The sequence below is a fragment of the Mesocricetus auratus genome, unplaced genomic scaffold (assembly GCF_017639785.1).
Source record: "Mesocricetus auratus isolate SY011 unplaced genomic scaffold, BCM_Maur_2.0 Super-Scaffold_100676, whole genome shotgun sequence".
Classification (NCBI taxonomy): Eukaryota; Metazoa; Chordata; class Mammalia; order Rodentia; family Cricetidae; genus Mesocricetus; species Mesocricetus auratus.
The window spans coordinates 102,008,449-102,026,177 of record NW_024429266.1 but is presented as its reverse complement, the minus strand read 5'-3'; the positions used below and the strand labels follow the sequence as shown (position 1 = coordinate 102,026,177).

General features: G+C 55.5%; 1 protein-coding gene and 1 long non-coding RNA gene across 2 annotated transcripts; one reads left to right on the top strand and one right to left on the bottom strand.

The window, feature by feature from the left end:
• The first annotated feature begins 4,840 nt into the window (after nt 1-4,840).
• Plpp2 (phospholipid phosphatase 2) lies at nt 4,841-12,097 on the top strand. The gene is made up of 6 exons (XM_040738090.1): nt 4,841-4,996; nt 8,219-8,370; nt 8,458-8,732; nt 11,111-11,168; nt 11,494-11,670; nt 11,838-12,097. The coding sequence occupies exons 1-6, from the start codon at nt 4,945-4,947 to the stop codon at nt 11,952-11,954; spliced, it is 831 nt and encodes a 276-aa protein (XP_040594024.1). The 5' UTR covers nt 4,841-4,944; the 3' UTR covers nt 11,955-12,097.
• Nucleotides 5,647-6,813, bottom strand: LOC121136792. The gene is made up of 2 exons (XR_005873928.1): nt 6,595-6,813; nt 5,647-6,129 (listed from the first exon to the last, which is right to left on the bottom strand). It is a non-coding gene; the product is annotated as an uncharacterized LOC121136792 (long non-coding RNA).
• Nucleotides 12,098-17,729: the final 5,632 nt, after the last annotated feature.

The following is a 17,729-nucleotide window of genomic DNA, read 5'->3' as shown; positions in this document are numbered from 1 at the left end:
GGACAGCCTCCAAAGTCACAGAGAAACCCTGTCTCCAAAAAAAAAAAAAACAAAACAAAAGACTAGGCATATACCCTCATGAAGGCTGGATGAAGCAACCCAGAGGGAGGAAAAGGGTCCCAAAAGTAGGCAACGGAGTTAGAGACAGCCTCACTTCCATTGTTAGGAGTCTCACAGGAAGACAAAACTACACAACCCTAACAAGCAGAACCTAGGGCAGACCCATGCGGGTGCCCTGGTTCAGTCCCTGTGGGTCCCTAGGAGCTCTGGTGAGTTGATAAACTGAGTTTTCTTGTGGAGGACATGAGTCTTAAATGTGGTGTAGCCAAGTAAATCTTGGGAGGCTGGTGGGAACATGTCTGTCCTGCGCTGCCTGGTTTGTGGCTGGCAGCCCTGTGGCCCTTCTCTGTGGAAGACTGTCTTTCTAGCCCTGCCAACAGGTCTTGGGTCTCCTGGCCACAGTGAGATGGGATTCTCTTTGTGCAGGGACAGAGCAGATTGGAGCGGTTGCTATGCCTGTGGCATGCTCTGTGTGGTTTTGGGGAGCATGGGCCCAGCTACAGAACACTCTCCTAGGCCAAGAGGTTTAGAAATCCAGAGAAGTTGTAGGGAGCCTGGGAGGGTCCTGGGCTGCTGCAGAAGTGTGTTAGGGAACCAGTCTAGGCTGGGACACAAGGTGGGCTAGAATCGGGGGGAGCCACCCTGAACTGTCCTGCTGACTGGTGACTTCGATGCTTGCTGGTCAGCATCTGTGTCTGCTGTGTAAGGGGCACTGAAGACTTAGGGAGCAGAGCGGGGTCACCGGCCCTGGCCATCTGCAGCTGGGGCAGATGCCAGGCCACACTCATGAATTCAAATGGTTGCAGGCCGTTCCTACCAGCGCTGTCCCTGCACTCAGCCCAGGCCTCAGGCCAGAGCATCCCTCAGGACCAGGCTTCTTTGCACTGGGATGAAGGCTTTTGTGTACAAGTGTGGGAGTCTGTGCTGGACGGAGCAGGTGGATGTTGGCTTGAGAGGGCTGGGATAGGACTTCTTGAGTCAGCCTTGGGGGAGAAAGCCTTGGGGGAGGGTGAGAGGCTCCCGGTGCTGGAGGGTCTGGGCCTGCTACTGCCCTGAGCCTCAGGCTTTCTGGCTTGGTCAGAGCTCTGGGATATGATGGGCCCAGGCCTGACTCCGTTGTCCCAAACTTCTGTTCACATCTCAGTGGTCCTCAGTCTCTCAGCCTATAGCTCCTTGATGGGGTCACCAGGAAAAATTCGGCCACTCAGACTCCCATGGTGGACAAGCTACACACTGCATTGTGCTCCACATTACCAAGAATTCCGATTCTGCTGATAACGGCTTATTACCTTGCAGACCCTCTGGGCTTTGTCTTTTTGTTCCCTTCATTCGGCAGCCCCGCCCAGGCAGTCATCAGAGACTGGCATTGCCCGGATCCAGGCCTTGTGACTGGCATGAGGTGTGACGGGAGTGACTTGAGGGGCATGTGTAGAGCCTCCGTGTAGATTTCCAGAGACACACTCATACCGGGGACGGGGGGGGGGGGGCGTACTGAGGGCAGGGGTGGGTGTGGAGCTCTGCCTTTGCGGAGCTCTGACCACCAGAGAGACACCTATCATTCATGCCAGGGCCATCAAGGTATCTCTACCTCAGTAGATTCAACCCTCATCCATATGCCGTGGAGCCCCTTGCCGGCCCCTCAGTGTGGTGCTGAGCAGCCAGGAAGGAGGTAGCCGTGTCTGAGGAGGAGGTGTGGGAACTGAAGCAAGAGCTCACACGTGTCCTGTGTCTGACAGCTGTGCTGCTCCCCTATCCACTGTTGCTAGTACACTTGTGCCCCCTCAGCCATCCCTGGTCCCCGCATGCTGGTGGTCTGTGCATAGTCCAGCCGCTGCCTCCTGATGCTCACGCAGGGGAGCAGCGAGGCAACGGGCAGGAGCTGCAAGCCTGGGCCCTGCGGGTGGCTGAGGGCTCAGGGACAGCCTCAGACCAGTCGGGTCCCACTCTGCAGGCTGCCCTGTGCTTGCAGGGTGCTTCCTGCTGAGTGTGACCCTATTTCTAACTGCTCATTCCCAGAGGGCCCGGGCCGCAGGGTCTGTCTGCAGGGACGCACCCAAATTTCCTGCCCTGGTCTGCATCTTGCTTGCATCAGATCATGTGGGACCCTGACCCTGAGTGTGGCGAGGGAGGCACTGAGACAGAGAAATGGGGAGCCAAGGCTGTGTGTATGTGGGTGCTGTCTAGCACATGTAGATCTGCTTACTCCCCAGGCCCTGCGCAGAATTCCCTCAGAGACACTGATGCCTCTGTAGCCATGAGTCCCCAGGGCCAGAGCTAGCCCTGAGCTCCGTTGCCCTGGGTCAACAGTGCCCTGTGGTAACAGGAAGCTAGCAAGACAGCAGGACTAGTCAAGTCTCCTGTGCCCCAGGGGAAGGCCAGGCTCCTAGCCCATGCTCCCTCTACAGGGTAGGCAGCTTGGTCCCGCATGGTCCCAGGGGAGAATTCTGCTAGGGAGTTCCTCACTGTGTGGTCATGCTGGGAATGGATTAGGAGCCATGACCCCAATCCTAACCTTAATCCTAATTTTTGCCACCTCCACAAGGTTTCAATGCTGATACTGCCCAAGGGTTTTAACGACTGACCCAAATCCTCCCACGAGGGGAAGGATGGGAGAAAGAGTCCATGGTGAAGTTCCTCTCTCCCACAGCTTGCTTATCCAGGCTCCCGCTCCTCCAACCCCTTCCCATCCACCCCTAGAGCCTCACCCTCCTTCCTCACACTCCTCAGGCCCCAGCTCTCTCTCCGCCAGTCCAACATCCTCACCCTTTCAGCTTCCAGCCTATTCTCTCATCCTCCCCCTGCTCACCCTCCCCCAGCTTCCTCCCCCTGCTCACCCTCCCCCAGCTTCCTCCCCTGCCCCTCTCCCAGCTTCCTCCCCTCCCCCTCCCCCAGCTCCTCCCCCTGCTCACCCTCCCCCAGCTTCCTCCCCCCTGCTCACCCTCCTCCAGCTTCCTCCCCCCCACCCTCCCCTAGCTTCCTCCCTCCTCCCCCTCCTCCTCCAGCGTCCTCCCTTCTATTAGCCCTCCAGCCACATCCCTTTTCCTTCTCATTCTCTTCCAGCCTCACCTCTGCAGCCCCCTCTCCCACTGGCTCCTCTCCAGCATCTCCCTCTTCCAGCCTGCCTCCCTTCCCGCTGCAGTCCCCCTCCTACCCACCCTCTTCCAGCCTCCTTCCCTCAGGAGCCTCCCTGCCCCACCCCCCTTTCCGTGCCCCAGGCTCCTCTGTCACCTCGTCTTTTCTGGCTCTCCTCTCAGCACGCAGTAGGCATTCAGTAAGGGACCCTAGCATATTTATTACAGAATTGCAGTGTTACCCTGACCTGCCGAGACCTTGTTATGGTTAGGTCACAGGTAAAGATAGGTTAAGGGGGCGGGCAGGAAGGATGCTCTCCTTCATCTGAGCTGTCAGGGGCCAGGAGATGCGCCACACCTGAGTCGTGTGCTCCAGACAGATGGTGGATGGTTCGAGGGAATGCTGGAGTGGGGGAGCTCTGCTCACAGTGTCCTCAGATGGAGTCCTGTCAATCAGAGCCCAGCTCACCAAGGGCCGCCTGTCTTTAAAGGGTCAGGCCTGTGGCACAGGTGGGGGGACGAGGGTCTGGACCAGGTTTCTGCACAGGGCTTGTGCAGCCCCGGTGGTTGGCAGGTTGCTGCGTGTTGAAGGTGCTGCCTGCCAACCTTAAGGACACTCCTAGGGTTCAGGGTGACTCCTTTACCCACGAACAGGTCACTGGGTGCTGCCTCCTCCCAGCATCAAAGAGCAGGCATCTGGGTTCTCTCAGGACTTTCCAGGACAGCTCTACCCTAGGTGACATGCTGAAGGAGCAGGTCAGCAAGAATTCTGGACTTCCATCCAGGAACTGTCCTCCTCCTGCCCTCCCGTCCTCAAGTCTTAAACATCTGTGGTGGGAGAGCGGCGGAGGCCTCAGGAGCTGCAGTGATCTCTTGAGCAGAGGCTTCATGCGGTGGCCTCTTACACCTTTACGTGGTCACAGCCCACAGTGGTCATTGCGAGCCTGGACTTCCTTTCCTGAGTCCACATGCCCTTGGCTCTCAAGTGTCCTCAGCCCGGGGCTCCAGGACACCCCCAGGGCAGGGTGGGCTGGGGCCCATTCATGGGTCAACCTCAGATTCTCTGTGTCGGTCCCTGGAGTGGACACAGCACAGGCATGATCCTGATCCTCAACCTCCCACCGCCAAGTGTCAAGGAACCTTTTACTCTGCCAGGGACTACAGATGCTAGCTTAGAGGGGAGACAGGTCTCTGCCTAAGCCCCGTCACCCCATGCTGCGATGCCTATTGGTTTTAGAGATGTCAGGGTGTCCAGTGCAGGTGCCCCCGCTTGGAAAGGCTGAGGAGATCAACTCCGAGTGTGAGTGTGAGCTTTGTGCTGCCCGGGTGAATGCCCTACCGGCAACTCTGTATTACAACTGCAGAACCCCGCCCAAGTGCTGGGGACACTTGGGTGACCTCCAGCACTACCTAGAGATTTGGTAGCCCCTCCCAGCCAGAAGACTCCAGCCGGGAGACCCCAGTCAAGCTTCGGAGACCTATACTCAGGCTGGAGATACCAGAATGCCTGCCTGGGGACTTGTTTGTCCTGAGACCCCTCCCAGCCCCGAAGCCCCTGCCCTCCACGCCCGGGTCAAGGTGGCAACACACCCCTCAGGGTCCCCGCCCTCTGCCTGTCCCTCCTGCCTCCGCACTTTCTCTTCGTGCCACGCCTTTCCCCAGGCCCGCCTCCGCCTCGCCCGGGCCCTTTAGTCAAGCCCAGCCCTTTCCTTGGGCCGGGCAGTTTCCACGGCCATGTGATCCCGGGGCTGCTGGGACGCTCCGGAACAGCTGGGACAAGCGGGGGTCGCGGGCGTCCCTGGGAGGGGGCGACATGGAGCGGAGGTGGGTCTTCGTGCTGCTGGACGTGCTGTGCGTGCTGGTCGGTAAGAGTCTCGGGACCCGGGTGCGGGAACTCTCTCCCAGGTTCACGCTCCGCCGCGCCTCCTGCCCGAGTGCGTTCGGGATGCGGACAATGGTGACCGGCGCTTCCCACTTCTTTCTGCGCGCCCTGCCATCGCTCCTGGGCTCTTGGCGGGATCCGGGCTGCCTGTCTACCTGTGTCTGTTCGCGGGTGTGCGTGTGCGTGCGTGTGTGTGTGAGTGTGTGTGTGTGTGTTGCGGGGGGTGGGCTCCAGGCAGCAGGAAGTCGCTCGAGTGCCTCGAGGTGGTGTGACTCACACGGGCGGGGCGGCACCAAGGACCCTGCAGGCCGGTGACCCGTGGCCAAGGTCCAGCACGGTGCCCCCGGGAGGCGGGGACGGCCAGGCTCGCACAGGCAAACCTGCCAGTCCGGTTCGGGCCGCGGGGAGGAGCATTCCGAACCCCCCAAGGCGCGAACAAAGGCCAAGTGTTTGTTCGGGGCCCAGGGGACAGTGGCTGGATCCTACCCCGAAGGCGGTGACAGGGTATCGTCTGTCTTCCCCCATTCTGCATCTCCCTCTCGGTCCACCTTCCATAGCCCGGAAGGACACTCTACTTAGCTTTGCCTTTTGGCAGCCCAGGAGGCCCAGTGGGACATCCCCGAGCCTTGGGCACCCTTTTTGACTGTACGGGTTTATTAAAACATGTCTGTTGCTTTAACCGTGTGCCAGGTACTGGAGGACTTGGAAATAGTTTACATTTTTTTCCTTGGAAAGTTCTGGGTCCCCAGAGGCGGAGCTACCCGGAGTCTCAGCAGCAGGAGGAGGAGGCCAATGCCAGCCTGTTGTTCCTCTTAGTCAGCAGAGGCTTTGGGTGCTGCTAGGGAGGCCCTGCCAGTCCGAATGAAGGCTTGCCTGTTGGTGGGGACAGCGTCCCCTAAAGATGCCCATGGCAGAGAAAGGAGAGGAGGGGACACAGCTGGGAGTCAGCGTCCTGACCCACACCTGCGGTGCAGCCCAGCCATGCAGCCCAGCCACGCTCAGGACTTCTAGGTCTGTCCCCGTGGCTGTGGTCTGCCTGAGATGTCCAGTAAGCACGACTGGCTGAATCCAGTTGTCTCCCATGGTATCACGGGACCCTTTTTACGTAGCCGCCTCCTATGAACAAGACAAGGGATTTCCTCTTACCTCATCGCCGTTTCCTCTCACCCCTTCCCTCCTTTTTTACTCTCTTCTCTGACCGGCTCCCCTCCTCTTTCTCCCTCTTTCCCCCTGGACCATCTCTCCCCCCCCTCTCCTCCTCTCCCCCCTCTTCTCCTTTATGGCCATCTCCCCTTGTCCTCCAACCTCTTCTCCTTCAAGCCTTCTCTCACTGTCATGAAGCCTGGCCCCTCCCAGGGGACACTGCGGCTGTCACCCTTTTTAGCTTCACCCCTTAGCTTCATGGTGTTAGTTAGCACCTTCTTGGATCATGTACCCTCGGGAATTGTGATGACTCAGCCCATGTCAGGGACTGTTTTCTGGGCCTCTCCATTTTCCCTTTGCCTACTGAGGGGAGGCTCGTCTCCTGGTGTTCTTCCGGCATTCAGGACCTGGAGGCCGCACCCGCCACACCCAGCTTACCTGCTCACGGGCAATTGCCCAGGTTTGCCTCTTTGGGGTGTCTGTGTGCCTGTGCCTGCGGAAGAAAGTGCTACCCACTGTCCTGTTCTTGTGACTGGCTCTCCCAGCTGCCCTTGGTTGGAGGCTCCAGGTTGCAGCTCTGTTTCCGGCTTCACTACCAGATTATTTTCCAAGAGTGTCTGTGTCTCTGGGCTTTGATCTGAGCTTCCTGCCTCCAGGGCTGGGTCCATCTTGTCCAGTGTGTAGCTGGCATTGGCTCAGAACTTGGGAACGAAGGAAAACAAGAAAAAAGAAAAGAAAAGAAGCAGAGACTCAGCCGGGCGTTGGTGGCGCACGCCTTTAATCCCAGCACTAGGGAGGCAGAGGCAGGCGGATCTCTGTGAGTTCGAGACCAGCCTGGACTACCAAGCGAGTTCCAGGACAGCCTCCAAAGCCACAAAGAAACCCTGTCTCGAAAAACCAAAAAAAAAAAAAAAAAAAAAAAAAAAAAAGAAGCAGAGACTCAGGGCTGGAGAGATGGCTTAGCACTTAAAAGCACTGACTGCGAGGGGCGGTGGTGGCACACACCTTTAGTCCCAGCACTCGGGAGGCAGAGGCAGGCGGATCTCTGTGAGTTCGAGGTCTACAAAGTGAGTTCCAGGACAGCCTCCAAAGCTACAGAGAAACCCTACCTCGAAAAACCAAAAAAGAAAAAAAAAAAAAAGAAAAGAAAAAAGCACTGACTGCTCTTCTAGGGGACCCAGGTTCAATTCCCAGCACCCATGTGGCAGCTCACAACTGTCTTACCTACCTTTCCAGGCAGTAGTGAGCAGTGTCCAGGGCCCCACCCCAAACACAACAGGCCCGTTGGTGTTCCTACACAGATGGGACAGTCTAACTGTCACTAAGGTGGCCTTGTGATTCTGCAGGGGACAGGAGCCGTGAAGAGCCACAGGGACTCCATCCATGGGTGGCTCATCAGGAGTCACTGTGCTTGCATGGTGTGTGTGTGTGTCTGTGTCTGTGTAGGCTCCGCTCGCTGGTGCTGAGTCAGCTTGAGGGAGGCCTGAAGTAAGGCCACAGTGCATCAGGGTAGAGCTGCTCAATGACTGGGCTCCAACAAGCCAGCTCATGTACCAGGTTTGTACCTGGGTGCTACGCCACAGGCCCCTTAGCTAGTCTACGCTTCACAACCGTCTCCCACATGCCAAGGGCCTATTACAGTCCAGAGTTCATGAGTTTCAACCAGCTGGGTCCAGCTGTCTCTGTAGAGTTCTCCATCATGGTCTTGACCTCCCCTGCTCATATATCCCTTCCTCCCTCCCTTCAACTGGATTCCCAGAGCTTGGCCTGCTGCTTGGTTGCGGATCTCTGGGTCTGGGTTCCATCAGTTGCCGGTTGAAGGCTGTATGGTGACACTTGGGGTTTGTTGACGCCTCATGGGAGCCCTTGGGCGTGGGCTGGGGTAGGAGGCAGGGGAGGAGGGGGGAGGTGAGGAGGGGAGGTGGGAGGGAGAACTGTGGTTGGAATGTAAAATGAAAAAAAAGGCACTGGAGTGTTTTCCAATGGGATCGTGGCAGAGCAGGTAACACGTGGGTAGGAATTCGCACTGTGGAGAACCATGAACTCCCCTGGCTTCCCACAGCCTCTCTGCCCTTCATCATCCTGACCTTGGTGAACACACCATACAAACGAGGGTTCTACTGCGGAGATGACTCCATCCGGTACCCGTACCGTCCAGACACAATCACCCATGGACTCATGGCCGGGGTCATCATCACAGCAACTGTCGTCCTTGTAAGGCAGAAAAGCGAGTGGGTGGGGGCTGGGTCAGCTCCCCAGCCCGGGTGTCTGCGAAGTACTCTGCAACCGTTCCGTTGGCAGGTCTCGTCGGGGGAGGCCTACCTGGTGTACACAGAGCGTCTCTACTCACGCTCCGACTTCAACAACTATGTGGCCGCCATCTACAAGGTGCTGGGGACCTTCCTGTTCGGGGCCGCTGTGAGCCAGTCTCTGACTGACCTCGCCAAGTACATGATCGGCCGTCTGCGACCCAGCTTCTTGGCTGTGTGTGACCCCGACTGGAACCGGGTCAACTGTTCCGGCTATGTGCAGCTGGAGGTGTGCAGGGGCAGCCCTGCCAATGTCACTGAGGCCAGGTGGGTACCAGCCACAGCCCAGGCAGGGCTCTGAGGGACCGGAAGTCTGGAGCCTGTCGAATGGAGCAAACCTGTCGGCTAGGCAGGCAGGGAAGGTGGCCGTGTGTCGTGCCCTGCGTCCTTGGCAGGGCAGGTAATTAAGTGGGCAGGGTTCATTTGTCTGGGACGCAGCGGCCCGCCCCGCAGAGGTGGGGCGACCGCCTTCAGACCCTTGAGGCATGTGCTGAGGTGTGTGCTCTTCAGGGTCCTGTGTGCTGAGACTGTTTGCTGTCAGCATCGTCTCCCTTCTGGTCCCGCTCTGCCGAGCCCCCAAGCTTGGTATGGCCTGTGCGCCCCACACAGGCATCACCACACCCCGGCTCTGTAGTCTCCGCCGCTGGCCCTGACCAGTCAGCAGGCCCTGCAATGCCTTTTCTCTGTCGGTGCTGCTGGCATCTGCGCATGTACAATGCAGTTTTAGGATTTTGAGGCAGGGTCTCACCATGTAGCCCAGAATGACCTCAAACTTCTCATCTTCCTGCCTCAGTCTCGGAGTGCTGGGATGACAGGCTTGTGTCCTCATGACCAGCACAGGATGTCTTCTCGGCTTCTGTTCCTTCCTTCTGTCCTCGCAGACGACCTCATCTCTGGGTATTCCCTGGTGGCATTGTCTGTCCCCTAAGCTTGGCGCTTGTGTCTCCTCCTGCCTCATGTGTGCGTGTTTGCATGGGCACATATGAGTGTGGACCAATAGTCAGCCAACGGCGAGTGTCCTCCTCAGTTGCTCTCCACCACGTGTGTGCATTCACGTGTATGTATGTTTTCCTGCATGTATGTATGTGCACCACATTCATGCAGGAGCCCATGGAGGTCTGAAGAGGTCATGAGAGCCCCTTGAACTGGAGTTCCAAGTGGTTGTCAGCTGCTATGTGGGTGCTGGGAACTGAACCCTGGTCCTCTGCAGGGGCAGCAAGTGCTCTTAACCCCAGAGCCACATCTCCAGTCCCTCTCCACAAGTATTTTAAGACAAGGTCTCTCACTGAACCTGGAGCTGTACAGTTCTAGACTGGACAACAAGATCCAGGGATCCTTCTGCTTTCAGCTCCCCAGTTCCTGGATTTCACACAGGCATGCACCACACACAGGCATGCACCACACACAGGCATGCACCACACACAGGCATGCACCACACACAGGCATGCACCACACACAGGCATGCACCACACACAGGTATCACCACACACACAGGTATGCATGACACACAGGCATCACCACACACACAGGCATGCATGACACACAGGCATCACCACACACACAGGCACGTGCACGCACCTCACTTTCTACGTGAGTGTTAGGGATGGAACTCAGATTCTCACGCTTGCAAAGCAGGCACATTACTCACTAACCATCTCCCCAGGTCCTTAGACAGCTTCTGTTTATTAGCCATGCTATGTGAGTGCGGGCGTGTTTTCTCTGCATGCACAGGAGTCTAACACCGAGTTACAGGGGAGAATGGACAGTGTGGTCACCGTTATTTAGTGGTGTTGTTGTGAGGGTCTGTGGCCAGCAGGACTGGACATCCATTTCTCTTGTGTTTTATGGGTGCTGGGGTGGAGTTAGCTTTAGCCTTATTTTGTCTACGAAGATTATGAAGTGACTCTGTGGGTGCTCTGAGGGTGCCTGGCCCTTCTGAGCCTCCCAAGCATAGCTTCCGGGCTGCTGCTCGAGCTCTGAGGCAGTGGTGATATCTTTAAAAGATGAGGTGATGGTCAGTACCTCACACCTGTTGTCACGACAGTGGCCATGATGACAGTGGCGGTACCGGGTGACTGCCACCCCCAATGTGGTCCTGCTGGCCGCGCCTGCTCCGGGAGCAGGTAGGGGGTTGCAGTTGGTGGAGTGAGAGTGAAGAGATGATCGCTCCCTGATGGAGTGTCCCGTGTGCGAGCCTCCCCTCAGTTAGGAGGATGGAGAGATGGCTCGGCGGTTAAGCCCACTGACTGCTCTTCCTGAGGACCTGGGTTAGAATCTCAGACCTCCCAAGGCAGCTCACCAGCATTTGTAACTTCCGATGCCCCCTTCTGGCCACTTGCGGGCACTGCATGCATGTGGTACATCGGCAGAGCCAGAAACAAAACACCACAGACATTAAAAAAAATAAAAATAAAAATAAGCAGACCTTAAAGATGACTTAGCGTGCACACAGGCACATGAGTGGGGTGCCCTCAGAGGTTGTGAGCAGCAGGGTGTAGGCCCTGGGAACTGCACTTGGATCCTCTGCAAAGGCAGCCTGGGCCTTAACTGCAGAGCCATCTCTGTAGCCCTGCTTCCCGTAGTTTAGAGCTGCACCCCTTTGTGGCTGCCAGCTCCCCAGGCTGACCGGCTGCCCTCCCTCCCAGGCTGTCCTTTTACTCCGGGCACTCCTCCTTTGGCATGTACTGCATGTTGTTCCTGGCGGTGAGTGTCTACCTTCTTCCCAGGGGACCTTACCCGGGCACCCCGTCCCTGGGCCTTGGTCTTCCCCACTGCACAATGGGGTCTGTGGACGAGCACCGAGGGCGGGGGTGGGGTGGGGGTGGGGTCTGTGGACGAGCACCGAGGGCGGGGGGTTGGGGGTGGGGTCTGTGGACGAGGCACCGAGGGCGGGGGGTTGGGGGTGGGGTCTGTGGACGAGCGCCGAGGGCGGGCGGGGGTGGGGGGGCGGCGGCTATGACTCTTGTGCTGGGCTGGGTAGGGTGTGGACGCCCACGGGCCCGGCTGATTCGGACTGACGCCCCGACAGCTGTATGTGCAGGCTCGGCTCTGCTGGAAGTGGGCGCGGCTGCTGAGGCCCACCGTTCAGTTCTTCTTGGTGGCCTTCGCAATCTATGTGGGCTACACCCGAGTGTCTGACCACAAGCACCACTGGAGTGATGTCCTCGTCGGCCTCCTGCAAGGAGCCCTGGTGGCCTGCCTCACGGTGAGCCCCGCCTGGTCCCAGTGTTCCTGTGACCTCTGCCTGCTGACCTGTCCCCCCCCATGTCCCCAGCCCCCCCCCCCCCCACCGCTGGCCCCATCTACTTCACAATCAACCCTCTTTGGGTCTCCTCCCTCTGGCTTTACTCGTTGTCTTCCCCTCCCCCGCAGGTCCGCTATGTCTCAGACTTCTTCAAATCCCGGCCCCCCCAGCCCTGCCAGGAGGATGAGGAACCCCAGCGCAAGCCCAGTCTGTCACTGACGCTGACTCTCGGCGATGGACCTTAGCCACTATGAGTACCCAGTCTCTTCCTGCTTTGGAAGCTGGGAAGCCGCCTGTGGGCCAGGCATGTCTTGGCCCCTTGGCCCTGGTCAGGCACTACTGACTTTGGAGCTGCCCCAGGGTCAGTTGACTAGGGTCTTGGGTTCCTGGCTGGCCCTGAGTGTGGTCAGGGCCCATCCAGGAACATGTGCACATGTGTGTGTCCCAGGAACAACATATGCACATGTGTGTGTCCCAGGAACAACATATGCATATGGCCTCCAAAAGACAAGGTCCTGCTCTGAGAGCTGTCTCCCTCCACCAAGGGCTTTTCAAGGAGGGCCATCCCCGCAAGGCCCCAGGAACAGGCTGATCTGAGACGGTGCATGAAGCCAGCACCCTCCCTGACAGTCCTGCAGGCGACGAACCCCTTGTCTGCCTGGGTGGGGCAGCTGTCCTGGGCTTGGGGCAGGGATCACAGTGTGAAAGGAGGCTGCTAACCCTTGGGCTGCCTCGGAGCCTGGGTCGCCTGAAAGGTCACACGTGGCTTTGGGTCTGAATTCTGTTCTCAAGCCTGCAGAAGATCCCTGCTTGAGGCCCCGCAGCCCCTCCCTCAAGCTCGACGTCCGGTACTGCCTCCACTCTGCCGGCACGGACCAGATGCGCAGCCAGGCTTTGGAAGCGGGCCCTGGGTCTGCCGTTCTGAACATTCAAAGTTGTTTTTTCATGGGAGGGTGAGTTATAAACTTTGTACCAAACGTCTCTGCCGTGAGTGTTGATTTCTAAGATCTCCTGGTGAGATGGCCCTGCCGCATCTGCCTGTTCCCCAGTGCACTGTGCTGGGCCTGCTCAGTTTTAGTACTGACTTAGGGGATGAGACCTGGCCTGGATGTTCTGTACACAGGCCAAGACGGAGGCCTTATAGCCACTGTGGCCTTCCTTGGTCTTTCGGATGCTTCTGCCAGGTCTACTTTAGAACACAGAGACCCTTTGTGGACCATGTTGCCAAGTGCCTGAGGATGCTCCCAGGGTGCCTTGCCAGCCTCCTATAGGCATCAGGAGGGCTGACAGGCCTCGCTGTATCCCAGGACAAGGTGTGTGTCTTTCTGGGGATGGGCAGGCTCCTTAGCTACTCCTCAGGTCCTTGGGTCAGAGAGCATGGAAGGGGGCAGTTAGGAACACTCCCGTTTCCTTCCTTTTGCTAGAGGCTGGGTCGGGATTGGGTCACCATGACCCCAGATGCCAGTGGCAGACACTGAAAGCCAGCAGGTCCACGGGTTTCAGCCCAACCTAGGGAGTGTGCTGGGTGCACAGTACTTGGTGGCTGTGTGCTTAGTGGCTGACACAGCCTCTTTCCCATGTTTTCATGGGGATCCTTTGGTTAGAAGCCTGCTTGCCAGTGCTCCCCAGCCAGCGTCCTGCTACAGGAACTAGCTGCTCCGTTGTAGTCAGGAGGCCCCAGTGAGAAGTTGGCTTCGTGTCCTGAGCACAGTCGGGCTCTGCTTGGCCGGCTAGCAGCTGAGCTGGGCCTCTTCCAGGCACCAATGTCTGCCTGTCAGACTGGCACAGGATTCAGATTAGCAAGCGCAGTGGGCGTGGGGCGTGCACCTGTGACACTAGCACCGGGGAGGCTGGGGTAGGAGCGTATCCAGTGGGCGTGAGGTCAGCCCGGGCTCGAGCGATTCTTCTGTGCGTGCTCGTGAGAGTTCATGCGTGTGTCTGCATGTGGGGGTGGGAGGGCCACCTTAAGTGTCAGGCCCTCATTGGCCTGGATTCCACCAAGCAGGGTGGTGCAGACGGCTGTTGGCTCGCAGGCGCCCCCTGCCCTCCGTTGCTGGCATTGCATCATCGCTCCTGGGGATCCAGACTTAGGGTCTCGCGCTTAGGAGAGGTGTGCTACTGGCAGCCTCTCTCAAGGCCCTGGAGAGAGAGGTTCTTTATTTAAGAAACAAAGCAGGGGCTGGAGAGATGGCTCAGTGACTAGAGTGCTTAGCTGCCTGGGGACTGCCTGTGACTCCACCTCCAGGGGTGTCTGATGCCCTCTTCTGGCTCCTATAGGCACTGCATTTATGTGCACCTACAATCCTCCTACCCCCACACACTTAAAAAAAGAAAATGAAATCATTTCTTTCTTTCTCTCTTTTTTTTTTCCGAGACAGGGTTTCTCTGTATTGTTTTGGAGGCTGTCCTGGAACTCGCTCCATGGACCATCCTGGCCTCGAACTCACAGAGATCCGCCTGCCTCTGCCTCCCGAGTGCTGGGACTAAAGGCTGTGCCACCACCGCCCGGCTCATTTCTTTATTCCTTTTATTGAGAGCAGATTTTTTTTCTCACAGTGTGTCCTGATTATGGTTTCCCCGCTCCCAGTTCCTTCCCACATCCCTCCTGGTCCCACCCCTCCTCTGTCTCTTGTTAGAAAGGAACAGGGTTCCAAGGGATAACAGCAAAATGAAATGCGATAATATGAAACGAATACTAACGTGTCAGAGTTGGACAAGGCCAACAGAAGGAAAAGAGCCCAAGAGACAGTTCGACGACAGAGGCCCGCTTGTTCGCACACCCAGGGATCCCATAAAAACCCAACCATAGAAGCCATGGTCTATAGGCAGAAGACCTGCTGGAGACCTGCATTGTCCTGCCAGGTCCCGCCGTCCTTCTTGGCCCCAAATAAACACACGGATGCTGTGTTAAACCGGTGGCCGATGGCTAGGGCTTCTTATTGGATAGTTCTGTCTTAATTATTAACCCATTTCTATTAATGTATTTCTTGCTGGAGAATGCCTATGCATCCTGTCTTCCCGGTCGGCTACATGGTGACTGTCTTTGGCTTGGGGAGGAAAGGGTTTATTCGGCTTACACTTCCATATCACTGTTCATCAGCGAAGGAAGTCAGGACGGGAACTCAAGCAGTGCAGGAACCTGGAGGCAGGCAGAGGCCATGGAGGGTGCTGCTCACTGGCTTGCTCCCCGTGGCTTGCTCAGCTGCTTTCTTATAGGACCCAGGACCAGCAGCCCAGGGATGGCCACACCCACATTGGGCTGTGCCCTCCCCCATCAGTCACTAATTATGAAATACCCTACAGGGGTATATGCAGCCTGAAATTATAGAGGCACTTTTCCCTACTGAGGTTCCCTCCTCTCAGATAAATCTAGTTTGTGTGATGACGTGAGACTAGCCAGCACAGCAATGTTCTGTTCAGGAAAGTTTTCTCCTGTGCCATGAGTTCAAGGCTGTTCTCCACCTTCTCTTCTGTAAGGTTCAGTGGATCTGGTTTTATGTTGAGGTCTTTGATTCGCTTGTTCTTGAGTTTTGTGCTGGGTGATAGATAGGGATCTATTTGCAGTCTTCTTCATGTAGGCATCTAGTTACACCAGCACCATTTGTTGGAGATGTTTTCTTTTTCCCATTGTATAATTTTGGCTTTATTGTACTGGCTGGTTTTGTGCGTCAACTTGACACGCTAGAGTCATCAGAGAGGAGGGATCCTCAGCTGAGGAAATGCCGCCATGAGATCCAGATGTAAGGCATTTTCTCAGTTGCTTTGCATGTGGGAGGGCCCAGCCCATGGTGGGAGGTGCCTTCCCTGGATTGGTGGTCCTGGGTTCTATAAGAAAACAGGCTGAGAAAGCCATGGGAAACAAGCCAGTAAGCAGCCCCCTCCATGGATTCTGCATCAGCTCCTGCCTCTGGGATCCTGTACTGATTTCAGTGAAGACCAGCAATGATGAAGTAAGAGCCTAGTAAACCATTTCCTCCCCAACTTGCTTTTTGGCCATGGTGTTTCATTACAACAATAGAAACCCCAACTAACATATTTATCAAAAGAAGTCAGGTGTCTATAAATGTGTGGATTTATGTCTGGGTCTTTGATTCAATTCCATTGATCAATGTGTCTTTTTATGCTAATACCATGTGGTTTATTTTTTTATTGCTGTAGCTCTTTAGTAGAGCTTGAAATCAGGAATAGCGAAATCTCTGGAAGTTGTTGTATTGTTCGGGATTGTTTTAGCTATTCTGGTTTCTTTTTTTTCCCATATGAGGTTGGGTATTGTTCTTTCAAGGTCTGTAAAGAATTGTGTTGGAATTTTGATGAGTATTGCATTTAGTCTGCAGATTGCTTTCAGTAAGATGGCTATTTTTTTTTACTATATTAATCTTACTTATCCACGAGCAAAGACTTGAAGTTACTATCACCAAGTCTTTCAGTTGCTTGGTTAGAGTTATCCCACAGTATTTTGTGTTATTGAGGCTATTGTGAAGGGTGTTGTTTCTCTGATTTCTTTCTCAGTCTGTCATTTCTACATAGGAGGGTTACTAGTTTTTATGAGTTAATTTTGTATACAGCTACTTTGCTGAAAGTGTTTATCAGTTGTAGGAGCTCCCCAGTGGAATTTTTAGGATCATTAATGTATACTAGAATTTCATCTACAAATAATGATGTTTTGACTTCTTCCTTTCCAATTTGTATCCCCTTGATCTCCTTCAGTAGCTATCTTGCTCTGGCTACTTCAAGTACTATAGTAAATAGGTATGGAGAATGGAGGCATTTCGGTTGGATAGGGATGGGTCAGGTATTCTGGCACTCGGGAGTCGCAGAATACTGAGTGTTACACAGCTCAGGTGGAAAGGTGTCCTGGAGCTCGGGAGCCAAGGACTACTACAGGTTGTAGTAAGCTTAGCTGCTTACAGCCTTGCTGCAGGGAAAGGCTTCACCAGTGTATTGGCTCAGCTCCGGCAGGACAGGGTCTTCCAGCTGGGGATGTTCGCCTACTGTATCAGTTTTTCTCAGCAGGAGGTTTCTCGGGGGAAGTTGCTACAGTTCAGCTCTGCTCCTGGAGAGTGGAGAGCCCAGTGTAACAACTCCGCTCTGCCAAGGGAAGGTTTCCCCGGCAAAAATGTTACAGCCCTGCTGGCTGTGCTCTGCCCAGGGTTGACTCTGCTCTGTCGCTGCCACAAAAGAAGATTTTCACCCGAAGTTCATTAAAGGGGTTTATTGGGAGGGAAGAATCCAGGAGAGTGGTTGCCCTCTGCCAGAGTGGCAGAGGACAGCCGGGTAGCTCGAACAGCCACAAGCTGAACAGACACAGGGTTTATATAGGGCTTCCAGGGTGAGGATTGGTCAGATTTTAGTGCTGAGCTCAGATTGGCTAGAGCTCTACTCAAGGATTGGTTAGTTTTCTGCACAGGATTAGAGTCAGATTTGGCAAAGTGTGTTTCTTTCTCTGGTCCTTTTTAGCCTTTTGGCTCCAAATTTAGGGCCAGGGTGTATTTGTTTCACTAACTCTGATTCCAGGGACAAAGTGTGTTCCTTTGGCACTGGTTTCAGGGCCAGGGTACATTTCTTTGGTTCTGGTTGCAGGGCCAAAGTGTGTTTCTTTCTCTGCTCAAGGTGTGTTTCTTTGGCTGGACCTTTTTCCCTACAGAGAGAGGACAGCCTTGTATTTTTCCTGGATTTAGTGGAATTGCTTTGAGTTTCTCTCCAGTTAATTTGATGTTGGCTGTTTCGACTTGCTATAAATTGTGTTGAGGTATATCCCTTGTCTCCATAATCTCTCCAGGACTTTTATCATGAAAGAGTTTTTGAGTTTTTTCAAAAGCGTTTTCTGCATCTAATGAGGTGATCATTTTTTCTTTTAGTTTATTTATATGGTGGATTGCGACCCCCGGAGGGGACCCCCGACCTGCGGGGATGAGGTGATGAGGGTCGCTACTAATTTGGTGGGCCTTCACGAGCAGATCCGATCTTAAAAGTAAACTTCAAGAGGTTAAGGGAAGAAGGCTCAAGACAACATTCGCTGA